The following is a 14,450-nucleotide window of genomic DNA, read 5'->3' as shown; positions in this document are numbered from 1 at the left end:
TTGCTTGATAACGGTGTTAGAACCTACACTGAAACCATCGCTCCTAATTGTAATAATGAAGTTGTTCGTCCATATGTCTCATCCTTACTCATTACAAATACAGTTACATATTCTATCATAATCTGCAGATGGCAAAACAATACCAGTAATAACTTTTTTAGTGCTGCAATGAGGCCATTACTAAAAGGTCCAGTGAAAATAGTTCACAGGAGCTAATGCATTGCACACAACTGGACATGTCATATTGGCGGGTGATGTGAGTATTTCATGCTTGTTAAAATTCTCTTAGGACATAATTTTTATTGACAATGTTGCTGAGTTTACTTTCACGCTTTCAGGATTATTTAATGCATAGCTACCAGCTAGGCTATACAGTCAAAAAAGTTTTGGGATATTCATGTATTCTATTGGCTCTCAAAAATTATTACTACATGGAAACAAGTTAACAAGCCATAAGCCCAGTCCAGGAAGCAGTGAGTGTCTTAATGCTCATTATCAGTACATATGATTAAATATGGCCATCTGATTTACCACTCAATATCATGTAAAAGCCCAGTCTGGAAACACACTTGACCTCCCAGCTAACTGAGTGGCATCACTTATTCACTACATCATTTTAATCATCATTCTTTTTGTTGAACTGAATCAACATTGATCTTGATGTTGACACCGATATCAGTGATGTCATTTGATTGTGATGTCATGGTAACTGATGATGTCACAATGGTCTGCAAAGCATTGTGATGCGGTTTCATTGTCATTGCTTGATCTCACCCAAATGATGGGTGATAAATAGAGAATACTACTGTCATTCTCGTTAGATACCATATTTACGAAACGAGTGGACTTTCTATGGTATTTGCCTGAGCGAAAGCGAGGTCAGATACTATAGAAAGTTCAAGAGTTTCGTAAAAATGGTATCTAACGAGAATGAGTGTGGTATTTTATTTATTACCCACGTTAAATATATATTTAAGTGTAAATGCATAACAACTTTCGTTTGTTGACCGACCAAACTGAAACCGGTTGCAAAATCTGGTTGCGCATGAATATTGATATATGCCCAAATATGGGCATTGTTGACATGTTTATGCATACGCATAAACAACATGCCCCTGCAGTTGTGTTTGCAAGCAAAACAGCACCGATGCTCAGGATCCTTTTGGAAGAAATTCTCCAACTTATGGTAATTCAAGCGCCATGTTGTTAGTACGAAGGACACCTATATGAAAATTTGAAAAGTCACATTAGCGCTGCGCTTTGAATATCGGACTAACAGTCGGTCACTCGCACTGCCGGTGTCCCGTCTGTGCAATCAGAATGGTTCGGTTTGCTTGATCTATCAGCTGGATTATATCATGTTCGTACCATTTTTGAAGAGGGAAATCAGAGTGTTCGCCAAAGACATTCATGTTAACTGTACCGCCCTATCCTGAAGACGTGAAAATCAACAAACTCAAATCTGCTTGCATGTCAGTGACAGATTCGAACGATCGAAGGGCAAGGTCACCTACGGAATCTAGGCCTACTCACAGGCCTACTCACAGCGTTTCACGCTAGAGATAGGGAATGTTATTGTTCACATTTGGGATGTTTGGGGCCACAAAATCAGAAGTCAGGCAACTTCCACGGAATTTTCGAATGATTTGTATCAGAACTGTTCACTTTTGGTGATTTGGTAGTGCAGTCGTGTACGTTCATTCATGAACACCTCCCCAAACGGCGCCACAAAAAACGCTTCGAAGGGGACACTGATGGCACAACCGGATCATCCCAAGTAAGTCTAGATATCTGTCCAGATAGTTTTAACATACTTCAGTTCACCACGCTTATCCCTTTACGTTAGTTGAAAGTTGCGAAAGTGGTCGGGTGCGTTACGCTCATGGGGGCCCTCACTCTATTGATCAGTAATCGTACATTGTAAATGGATATAGCTCGATTATATAATGTCTGTAGAAGCTCTATCCATAACTTATATATTATGCAAACCGAATTTGATGCGTGTGACTATTTTGTTTGGTTTAATAAAGTGTTTGTAAATATCTCTTGTTCTCATTAATTTCTTCAGTTCTGCCTTGTGGTTGCAAAATGAATGACGTCTCGCGATTTTTTATGAATGAAAAAAGTAGTCCAGGTGTGACAGAGGTCACGGTTATCTAATCAAAACGTATTAAACAAGGTCAACCTTGTACGACACATGTGTGACGTACGGAGTTAGTATCTTACCACCTGTATCTTCACCACGTGGATAATAAATATCCATATGTGTGGTTTCAGAGGCCAAAGTCACGTTCATGTTCAGTAAAATCCTGTGTGCAAGTTTGGCTTTCAGTCATACATCATTTGTATACAGTGCAAAAGATGTAGTATGTATATATCAAGTACAGAATTGTACTTTCAGCATTTTGTAGATTGTGATTAGATTCAAATACTATATGGTTATTGATATTTTTAATGTTTATGAAAAACTATTGTGATTTTGTGATAATGTGAATCATTACTAGAACCTCAGAAAATCAATTCAGGTTTCAATATGAAATCAATTTGATATGAACACACACATGTATCACGTTTTAGGAGTTTTATTTATTATGAAAAGGATATTATTATCATTGTGAATCTTGATAAATCTACTGCAATACATTCATATTTTTGACACAAGACCACAATGCATATGATGAAGTGTCTCATCTACGTACTTCCAGTACAGCAAATGGAATCTATTGATGTATTCTGCACAAGCAGCACAAATCTATGTTGAAGCTGTTAGTGCAGGTTACACTTGGGATTTTAATAAAAGTAGCTGCAGTGAAAGTATAGAAAATATGTAAGGAGATTGTTGCAACATATCGATTGTATTGTGGCACCTATTGTGGAGCTCTGTATTGCCATACCTTGCATACTACAGCATAGGCACATAGGTGAAGGTTATAATGAATATATACAAATATTTTAGCTGCTCAGGAGCTACCAACATTTTGCTTATTCTTTTTAATGGCGGAATATAATTCTGGCCTCAATTAGTGGTTGCATGCTGCAGGAGTTTTTAAAAAGGCCCAAGTCCTCTCACTATGTTTTAAAAAGTTATAACCTAAAAACAATTTTGTAACCTTGTTACGAAGTAAGCTTCGGTCATATATTGAAAGTCTAGTTGACACACATCTAAGTAATAAAAGACACATGCTGTTATTGCTGTTTGTTTGAGAATCTGTGGAATATCTGCCATACTTTTCCCAAAATGTCACGTCTTTCGCTTCATTACACCTCAAAATATCAACTGAATAGCCTCTACAAAAGTAGAATATGGTTGATGCCAGTACAAGTCAAAACAATGTCTTTTGTAGAGAATATGTTGAATAATTGAGTGATGAAGTAGAACCTTATGTGAAATGTTTTGTTAAAATTGATCCTTCAGTGTTATCTAATCGGTTCGAATTCAGTATAGTATGAGGGAAAAAGTATGGTTTAATGCTGTTTTGAGTTTTAGATCTATTTAAGTTATAATATATTACCATATCAGCTCACTGTATTATAAACAATAAAGTGAGCACAGATATTGTGCTGTAGTCGTGCGCCATGACTGTGGAATTTATAAGATATATTTATCTTTTACTTAACATGATGTAGAAGACTTTCTCCTTGTGGTTTAAACATCAACCACAGCAGAAATTAGTCATACAATGTTAGATAAGGGTGATTATAAATGAAATATGTGGGTTTTAAATTATCTAATCTCTTATCGTTTAACAGTGTGTCTTAAAAACAAAAAGAAGCCAATCTTATCCCTCCGAGCACCAAATGAGCTCCACAGAGTTACCCTGCCTTCCGGGCGGGGTAAAATGACATCATCACAATTTACATAATACTTCCGACACTGTCCTTTCTTCAATGTTTGAAGAGGGGGCGCCCCCGTCTGATGGTGTCATGTCTTGTGAATACAGAGGATTTTCAATGAGTTCTAAGCTACAGTCATGCATTGCAGCCATGGCGACAGCAGATTTGTGCAGAGGTGCATTGTCCTGGTGGAACAACACTCCTTTACAGTGAGTTTAGCCTTGATATTCTCATGCAGTTGCCTAAGCAGATTAGCATGATATTGGCCATTAATGGCATGACCTTTTGGAAGGTAGTCCATGGTAGGACGCCCTTGGAATTCCAGAAAACCAGAGCAGACTTTGCCTAGTTTTTGAAGAGTAAGAGGAGATGTTAGGTGTTTCCACTGCTTTGACTGTTGTATTGTTTTTAGTCGATAGTGGTGTATCTAAGGCTCATCCATGGTTTCAAATATCTCAACAAGATCAGCTGGGTCTGCTTCAGAACAAAATAAATTCTGAAGAGATTTTATGAATCTGGAGCGTTTCTGATCAAGTATCTGAAGCCTTGGAACTCAGATTGCTGAAACCTTTGTCATGCTCAGTTAATTCCTTAGATTGTCCTCAGCTCTTCTGTATTGACATTGTGACATTTGTGACTTAGAGCAAGAGCTGCTTCTGTTTTTGCATGCAATGCAAACACTTTACTTGACACAATACACATTGGTCCCTGACAGTTAGTTTATGACAGATATGTTGGTGGACTGACATACCATGTCAGCTTAGTGTTAAGAACCTCATTAATAAATGGTCATAGGGAGAGGTAGCACAAGTGTTTTTTTTATTTCAAAACATCAATGCCAAAACAGCATAGGCAGTAGAAGGCAAAATACTAATGAAAATGATATGTATGGATGGCTGAGTGAGTTTGGTTTTACTCCGCTTTTAGCAATATTCCAGCAATATCATGGCGGGGGATACCAGAATTGGGCTAAACACATTGTACCCATGTTGGGATTCAACCCGGGTCTTCGGCGTGACGAGCGAATGCTTTAACCACTAGGCTACCTGACCTCCCTATGGATGACTGATATTCAGTGATGACATAAGGGTGAGCATGTCCTGCTTTGTCGGTACCGCCTGCCGCTTACACAATTCACTGAAGTGTTTGTCTGTTGCCTAACGCTGCATGCAGCAATACCCCTGCCATATGATGGTGGCTTGTAAACAATCTAGTGATCAGTATCATGGGCAATGATCCACAACATTGTGGTACGATGCCACATGGTCAACCAAGTCTTTTATGTTGACCACCCAGTTCATAAAAGTAAGTGCCAGAGAGTAAGGAGGAATGAAATCTCCCTGTAAAGGTCATATTGGACAGCATTGAGAGTCATGATGACAAGTAAATTCCTCTGAATGTCTACCATAAAACTTGACCAGGATTTTGATAGTGAAAACTTGATTGAAATGCTTACAGTAGCTGTAAAGCAAAATGTGTTGTTTTGCAAAATAATTTCCACTTGAGTAGTAATCAAGCCTTTACTTTCATCAGCTGTCCTGGATATCAGCTTGATTTAATGCTTCACCACTTTAAGAAGTAATCCACAGTTGATTTTTGGCCGTATCATACGTATAGAAGCACATCTGTCTTCACCAGCTCTCAAAGTGATAACCCAAGTGTTATGAAAGCATGTTGATTATGGCATAGCTAGCTTTAGTTTACAGAGCAGAGGAGACACAACATCACTCTTTGTGCATGGAAATTGTAGATATAAATGCAAGGATCCTATGAAGTTCTAAAATGCTAAGGAAAGGGGATATTCAGGGATTGAACAATCAAGTCAGTTGATATTGTGTATACGCAAATGTAGTCTTCTCCACAGGGCTAATAGAATGAGATATTCTTGACGTATGTGAGTAAGTGAGTATGGTTTTGTGCTGCTTTTAGCAATATTCCAGCAATGTCACTGCAGTGAACACCAGAAATGAGCTTCACACATTGTACCCATGTGGGGAATTGAACCCGATTCTTTGGTGTTACGATCGAATACTTTCACCACAAGGCTACCCCGCTGCCCCTTTGTGAATTAGATTATATCATCCGGATAATTTCAATCTTTTGCCAAGAACAGGACATGATGACCTATGCCATGCTTTTTACTTCATAGGCATTTTTGATGACTAAATTAGTGCTTTTCACCTCAAATTTGCAAGTCACTAAAGTGACCTTAACAGGAATAGTTATGATTATATTTCTCAGCATACAAGATGTTTTCCCACAAACTAATAATGGACCTGATAATCATTCTGGTCATAGGTTTAATGGTGAGTCAGCCAGGTCCCCGGATATACAGTTATGTTTTGTGCAGGCCTAATATCATATTTCTTCTGACATTTTGTTAACAGAGATCTAGGTGCACATAATATGTATGTGTGATATATATCTTGCACCAAAAATAAGTGAGTCATTACTTATGGTCAAATGTATTTCGAGCTTGGAGCTTATTATAGGATTTGTTGCTGGATGGATGAAAATAAAGATTGATTAATGTCACATTTCTCTCTTAATCTTTCGTTGACTTTAGATGCTAGGGAAAATATGTCCTAATAAGTTGAATTTGTAACATCGCTAGATTGTATGATTTAATGACAGTTTTATTTTGTTTTAAAATATCAGTTGAATAGAGAACAAATTTGTGATATAGCACAGTTTGAATTTCTGTTTTTGGTTTTGGTTTAGAGTTGATTATCAAAATGTTTTCTCATGGATATGTTGTTTGTTCACTGATCACCAATATTATTCAAGAATTCCGCGCCAGAGAAAAATGAGTCTCAATTATCTGCAGAAACAGATACCATCATGACCATAGGGAGTAAAAGACAAAATAGTGATGAAAATTATATGAATGGGTAATTGAACATCAGTGATGACACCAGGTGCTCATTAAAAAATAACCGTATCCTGCTCTACTGGCATCAACCCCCACTCAAAGAAGTCTTTGTTTGTTGTCCATTGCCACAGCCAGGATACTCCTGCCATACTATGGCAGCCTGTAAACCACTGTGTCTGGACTAGACAGTACAGTGAGTGAGCCTTGTTAAAGTACAAGAAACACCTACAGGCTTGTTCAATAGCCAGGCATCCTGTCCAATATCTTATTTCATTTCATATCATACTTGGTGAATAGGTGGCTAAGAGCTTCCTAGTCAATTATTTGTGGCCCCTGTGGTCATTATTATGACATGATTCCCAGCTTGGCAGTAATGCCAGAGATTGATGTGTAATGATTGGCTTTAGCTCAGGCTTTAGTTCATATTCATCTAAAATTGTGAGATGGAGAAGACATTAAGTTACTAATATTATTGTTGATGCAGTCTGCTTACATAATCTAGATTGGAGTTCATTGTATGATTCCGCCAATACCATAAGCACATGTATGAATCGCTCTCGGATAGTGATAATACCAGGTGTTTGTGAAATGTTGAGCATAGCATGCCCCATCAGTGGCACCTGTCACAAACACTTGTAAAGGCATGTGAATTGTTCATCTGAAAAAAACCCAAGAAATTATATGGTATAAGTCAAAATAGGGAATTGCATCAGACATAATTTTTGTCACTAGTGCATCTAATTTTGAAATGTCCACCACATGTCTACCATAAATCTTTTTGAAAGCTATACTAAGGCCTTGAAGGTTATTACTTTCATCAAACAACTTTTGAGCAAGAGCTGTATGACACTCTCTGAAATCTTCATAGAAAGAGTATGCTTTTTGTACCTAAAAAGTTGTAAAGTGTCAACACCAAAGGCTGGAGCTTCTGGCATATTGCTCGAAGTAAAGGGAAAGTTGACAGTTGGAAAGTTGAAGTCATCCCTCTTGTCATAGTCATAAGGCTTTAATTAAAGTAAGAGTTCTTCTCTCTAAAGAAAAAAAATTAGCTTTTTTATCATCTCCGTGATACTTCTGTTACTTATAAGATTGCTTTTTACTTTTTTTATGAGTAACTGAGAGATAATAGTTGCCTCACAAAGTACATTCCATTTGAATTCTGAACATGACTTCACAAAGTAGTGTTTATGAAACCTGCAATGATTTTGATGACAGGCATTCATTACAAGTTACATTCTTGTGCGTCATTCCTGCTTAGAGTCTTTTAACAAACTTTCAGTTAATGTGTCTGTTTTCTGCAACTGATGTCTGAAAATAAAGTCCTTCAAGGAACACATTGATATTCTTCTAATTGAGGGAACTGATAGATTCAGGAGGCACAAAAGCAGACAATGGGGATAAAATTATTTTTCTGAGTATGACAGAATTGTCACCTAGCAACTGACTTGCCATTTACACATATAGTTAGGAAGATATTCCATATTTAACTAATGTCCACGATTAAAATCATGAAGTTGATTCCAGAGCTATTTTCAACATAAAATGAGTATTGTTAAAGGCTATTTCTGTACATCAGGAACTGCAGGGTGGAACAGAAGTTGGATTTAAGTTATTTAAGACCAGCTTGTGATAAAATCAACTGCCATTATGCTGTGTACAGTGCACATGGGGGATGCCATATGGTAAAGGTCTTGGTAACAGTATACTGCTGTGATGGGTTGTAGCGGATATACAGACAGGGAAGACGGACACAGATAGCAAAACTGTTTTAGGATGTCTCGGTTCCCACAAACTGTTTTTCATCTGCTAGACACAAAGGAGCTCTGGCACCTGGGGACAATAGGGGAGATACACAGGAATTGATTACATCAATCATATCAACACATCCATTAATGTTCAAAGCTACCCTTCAAACATTGCTTCTACTTATCCATTCATTCATTGTTTCACCAAGAATGCATACATGTTAAGTTGTTAACACTTTGCACAGAGTGAACATTCTTGAAAATGCATATGAAAAATTAAAATACTTTTAGAACATATAAAGATTACAATATATCAAGAATACCAATGTTTGAGAACACAGTCTGAAGATATTCTAGGACATTTACATCCAATCCTGATTGTAAGTTTAAGAATGGTTATGACTATAGCGTTGTATGGGGTGCATATGAAGAATGTATTTATGATATGTTCATGAGCATATAGCATTTCATTTGGAATATGATACTTTGCATGTTCTATAGATACTGTTGATCAAAGATACTAAGATATGTATATTTGCTATTAAATCACTAAATAGTTCAGTAGAGTTCCCCACTGATTTATATATGTTCCTATCAACTGGGTTACTAGTATATCTGTTATATCTCCCAACTTCCGCCTCCTTACGAGAACCATGAGGAAGTGCCTACTGCTGCCAACATTGCTCAAATGTCAGAGGTCAAGGTCATGCTGCCTAAATGTCACTAGCAGATGAGGCCATGGGAAAACAAAGTCAATGAATACATATTGAGGAATTAGATCAACTTAAATTGTGAAGAAATATATAAAAATATTAAATGCTATATATGCTGATTTTCTTGTAGAAAAGAAACTTGTTTCTGTTTAGGTTTAGTGAACTCTACATAATTGTTGTTTACATACACAGAACTGCAGTTGTGTTCATGTTAATAAACATTTTGTATTGTTTCATAAAAGGAATTATTATTTAACAAATGTTTTATTTGGGATAACACTTTCTTGGTTAAGTACAAAATCTAGTACTTGATGGGTTGAGTCACATCCAGGATTCAGACCCACACTTTCAGAGTGAGGCACCTAATTGCCAGCACACAAAGTCAGCCATCTAACCCACTCAGCTACCGAGGCTTCCAGAATAATGGAAATCCGACAAATGGTAGTCTAGATCACTTACTTTGTGTACCCCTCTGACATATGTACACTTGCTAAAATGCATTGTGTGTTCATAATTATTATTTGATTAAACAGAAATTAAGATGTATGGATGAAATATTCAGAAAATGCTGTTTTGTCATTTTTAAGACCTAGTCACACATGTGTGTCGAAAATTGTAACTTGATACAAACAAACTTTTTCTGGAATAAATATTCAACTGATTATTCTGTTAAATCATTAAAGATTAAGAATATTGAATGATTTTTCAGGGTACTGATGTGCAATGCAATTCGATCAGGACGTGTTGTGATGACTATCCGCCGCCGCAGAAAGAGGCCTGCACCTCCCCCTCCTCTGCCGATTAGACACACACCCTCTCTCCAGGACATGCCCTCAAAACCTACAGGTGTGACTGGCCCCTACTCTCATGGAATCTCCCAGTCTTTCACCTGCCTCCCTACAGAGTGTAGTAGTGACAATGGTGGATATGCTAATGGTGGTATACTTCTCAACAGCAATTTGTGTACCTCAAACAATGAGCTTAGCATCTCCTCAGACGACGTCTTTGCTGATTCCTCAACTCCAGATGATAAAATAATTTATGTGAATTTACCTCAAAGTAGATATCTAAATGGTAGGCTGAACCACAACATTCGGAGGCCTGCTGCATCTGTTGATAATGTTGATTGTTATGATGGCTGTGGACAGAGGACTCAAAGCACATCTGCTGTTGAAGATGTGGTTAATTGGTCTGCTGATCCAAGAGTAAAAGGACATATGACCAATGGGCATGAAATCATGGACCTTCAGCGCCAAAGTTCCACATCTACCCTCGTGCCAGACAGTAGTATGTATGGTGGCAGCACAGACTCTCTGACCATGCCACAGTACCAACAGCGCCAACATAATGGCAATGTGACACCAATCAGACGATTGGTGGAACGTAACCTTCTGAAGAACTCTGGACTATACAACCGATCTGACTGTGCATCCCCCTCCTCAGGGAGCCTCTGTAGCTGCAACTCTGAAGGTGGGAGTAACAAGTCTTCCCCTTCATCAGTGGGCAAGGTGAGCAGCATTACTTGTTTTTGTAGCCTACAATAGCTGAAAGGGATCCCAATCATGATAAGTTTCCTGACACAGTTTCTTTACAAATCAAGCTGACAATTTCACATTTTTTCCGTTTTTCCAATTTACCATCAGGGGTACCTGGCCTGGAAACCTGCAGAGGAGGTACATCCTTAAGTCAACAAAATAAATACATTCTTGACTTATTTTATTTTAGCCAGTTTCTTTCTGGAAAATTCCAGTAGAATTCCAACTCTCCAAAAATGTAAGGGCCATCCCGTATCTTTGCGGTGTTTTGTTTGTTGTTTAACGGGGGAGGGGGGGTAGCCTTGTGGTTAAAGCATTCGCACATCATGCTGAAGGCCCTGGTTTGATTACCCACATGGGTACAATGTGTGAAACTGATTCCTTGCCGTGATACTGCTGGCGTAAAATCCAACTTAGTCACTCACTCACTTACTTGTTGTTTAGCACCGCACTCAGCAATATTCCAGCCATACTATGTCAGTCTGTAAATAAGCGAGCCTGGACCAGACAATCCAGTAATTAACATCACAAGCTTTGATCTACAGCGATCTACGCAATGACGTGCATCAACCAAGTCAGCGAGCCTGATCACCTGATCCTGGGATGCAAGGTGGTTATTGATATTGTGTAATATTCAGTAAAGCAACATTAGAGCAATGTATTAACATCTAAATAAGGGGCATCAGGAAGCAGGACATATATTTTGTTTATTGCTGTGACATTTTGGTTAATCACCACCATTCTGCTGAAGCAGATAAGGGAGTTTTCAACTGGGCAGTTTATCTTGTAGAAAAGGCTGTAAGAACTGCCTTGATGAATTGAGTGCTGGTTGATGCCTGACATGCCATTCTTGGAACAAGATTATATGGGGCTGGTGATGTGGGACCTGGGTTACTTCAGCTGGCAGAAAACATGTCAGAATTTTGCAGAAAATTATTCCTGTATGTCAACTGTCATTACTGCAGCCAAACAACCACTGCTGAAATCCAGAATGTGGGGAAGGACCAGCCTAATTGCCATTCAGACTTAGGCACTCCATGGTGGAGCTGAATTAAGGCCTGTGAAGTGATACATGGCTAGGCATGATTCACAAGAAAAAAAGCTGACAGTGTCATGCTGACACTATGGTTCACATACTGAAGGCGAAGCAATGTATTTCCTCAGAGAAACTTGAAAAAGTACATTTGGTGAAACTAATCATGTTGAAGCAAGCTGAATTATTTTTTGTCCTTTGAATGTGTCAAGACATGATGATTGATAACTTACAAAAACAGATGTGTTCAGCAAAAGACAAAGTGTACATGGCAAAGTGTTCAACTAAAAAAAAACCATCATACATTTTGAGCATTTCGTGAATGATTGTTATCTGAGATAGACACAGCATATTTCCTTTGTAGCTTTTACTTAAAGGAAGAGTCAATTTGAAGATTTTTGTGATGATCCATAGTTGTGTTTAAGGGAACACTGAGGTTTCAGATATTCACAAGGTATCCCACATAGTGTGGAACCAGCTGCATCAAAACAAGCATGGTATAAGTTGCAGGGTCTGATTGGTTTCTGTCCAGTTGTAGCTCACATGGACCAAATAAGGTCATGTTATGTTCACTTTATCATATTGGTTCTCTCTTCCTCAATGCGTCCTTGTGACCTTGTGTCTTGGCTCATAGTCCATACAACTACATTTATGAAATTTCATATGGACAAGTATCATTTTGGGTGAATTGCACATGAAGGGATATAGATTTATTTAATTAGCTTGAACACTTTAAAAACATTATTTTGCTACTTTGATAAAATTCCAAAAGCTGAATATGCTTCTCATTAATCATGCCTCGGAGACTTTTTGTTGTTGGCATTATATACGGTGAGGATTTCAGTGATGCAGGTGAGCTACTAGGTCCTTTATTCTAAATTGTGGAGTTTGAGACATGTCAATATTTATCCTGTGCTATATAAATTTGAAAAAACAAAACAAACTTATAATCTTCTTTACTAAAGTGAACATAACCATAACAGGTATTTTGTAATTACAATTCATTGAAAGCACACAGGCTCATGACCATTAGTGGTTTCAAGTTTGCTTGAGGCATCATGGTCAGCAGTTAACAGTATAGCCCCAGATAGCTGAATCGGTGTTGATGACATATTTTATTTAGAAATTAGGTCAAAAGGTTGCTGTGGTTTCCATTTCCTGCGAAATTCAAAGTTTCTTAGCAATGTTAGGAATGACTTGAGATTCAGTGGGTAATGCATATGAAGTGAGCAAATGAGTAGTGACCGTTGTACAGCAGTGTCAGCAATCTGGACCGGACATACCAGTGGTTTGAAGCAAGGGCACCGATCCACACCATTGCGGAAAAGATGACACAGAATAATCCAGGTCACAAATTGTGAATAACCGATCCTTATTGCAGTCCCCCCTTACAATAAGCAGGGGAAACTAGGCCCTGAAATTCCCAAGGGAAACAGAACATGAACAATGAAGTATATGTAACTCTTTATTTTCAAAACAGACTGAAAATATATTGTTAAGCAGGATGCTGTCCCAAGTGTGTAACGTGTCACATAATTACCAATAAGCAAGACATAGCGCCTTTTTGTTCATTGTTCACTGCTGTGAGGTTCATGTGTATGCGATACCTGCATTCAATCAATAAGAGACAGATCTGTAAAGAAATACACATATGTATGGTGAAAAAGATATATTGGCAAATTTAGTAGAGTGTTCTACAATTAATGTTTGTTTTCTGAAAACATATTTGTATTTCTACGGAAGAAAGTCAAAATTATTTCTGTAATGATCTATTTTGCACATTTTTCACAAATAGACAAATTATATGGAGTTGTTACTGTCACTTTGTCAAGTACACAGCTTATGTGGAGTTCTCACTGTCACTTTTTCAAGTACACAACTTATGTAGAGTTCTCACTGTCACTTTGTGAAGTACAAACTTATATGGAGTTCTCACTGTCACTTTGTGAAGTACACAGTTTATGTGGAGTTCTCACTCACTCTGTGAAGTACACAGTTTATGTCGAGTTCTCACTGTCACTTTGTAAAGTACATAACTTATATGGAGTTCTCACTGTCACTTTGTGAAGTACAAACTTATATGGAGTTCTCACTGTCACTTTGTGAAGTACACAGTTTATGTGGAGTTCTCACTCACTCTGTGAAGTACACAGTTTATGTCGAGTTCTCACTGTCACTTTGTAAAGTACATAACTTATGTGGGGTTCTCACTGTCACTTTGTGAAGTACACAACTTATGTAGAATTCTCACTGTCACTTTGTGAAATGCACAGTTTATGTGGAGTTCTCACTGTCACTTTGTGAAATACACAGCTTATTTGGAGTTCTCACTCACTTGTGAAGTACACTGTTTGATTTCTCTCTCCATGTATTTTCATGATCATACACCCGATGACCAGTTGCCAGGATAAAGAACACTGCAATACCATTAGGCTCATCCAATCATGTGTAAAATGCCTTTCCATTATTAGGGCTGTGAACTTCTCATGTGCTTCTATCATTGTTATGCATCATTGACAAAATGTGTAATTCAATGGCTTCTAGACGACTGAATTAACATGTGATAACAGCAACCACATCTCCTTATTCACCATGTTCACAGGGGATTATTTATCAGTTAACACACAAGCTGTCCAGACAGTGATTATAAAGTCCATGATATAAAGATCTCAAATATTGTATGTATTTGATGATACAGTTTTTATCATTGCAAATAAA

General features: G+C 37.8%; 1 protein-coding gene across 2 annotated transcripts in view; it reads left to right on the top strand.

Moving 5' to 3' along the window:
* LOC139479485 (inaD-like protein) overlaps nucleotides 1-14,450 on the top strand; it is an 82,378-nt gene that overhangs the window by 42,806 nt on the left and 25,122 nt on the right. For both annotated transcript variants that reach the window (XM_071262335.1, XM_071262341.1), the window contains exon 2: nucleotides 9,874-10,672. In XM_071262335.1, coding sequence (XP_071118436.1) covers nucleotides 9,874-10,672 — 799 coding nt within the window. The remainder of the gene's footprint in view (nucleotides 1-9,873; nucleotides 10,673-14,450) is intronic.

Source organism: Haliotis cracherodii, unplaced genomic scaffold, assembly GCF_022045235.1.
Source record: "Haliotis cracherodii isolate W230 unplaced genomic scaffold, xgHalCrac1.p SCAF_1, whole genome shotgun sequence".
Classification (NCBI taxonomy): Eukaryota; Metazoa; Mollusca; class Gastropoda; order Lepetellida; family Haliotidae; genus Haliotis; species Haliotis cracherodii.
The sequence above is the reverse complement of the archived record's forward strand: the minus strand, read 5'-3'. Positions and strand labels throughout refer to the sequence as shown.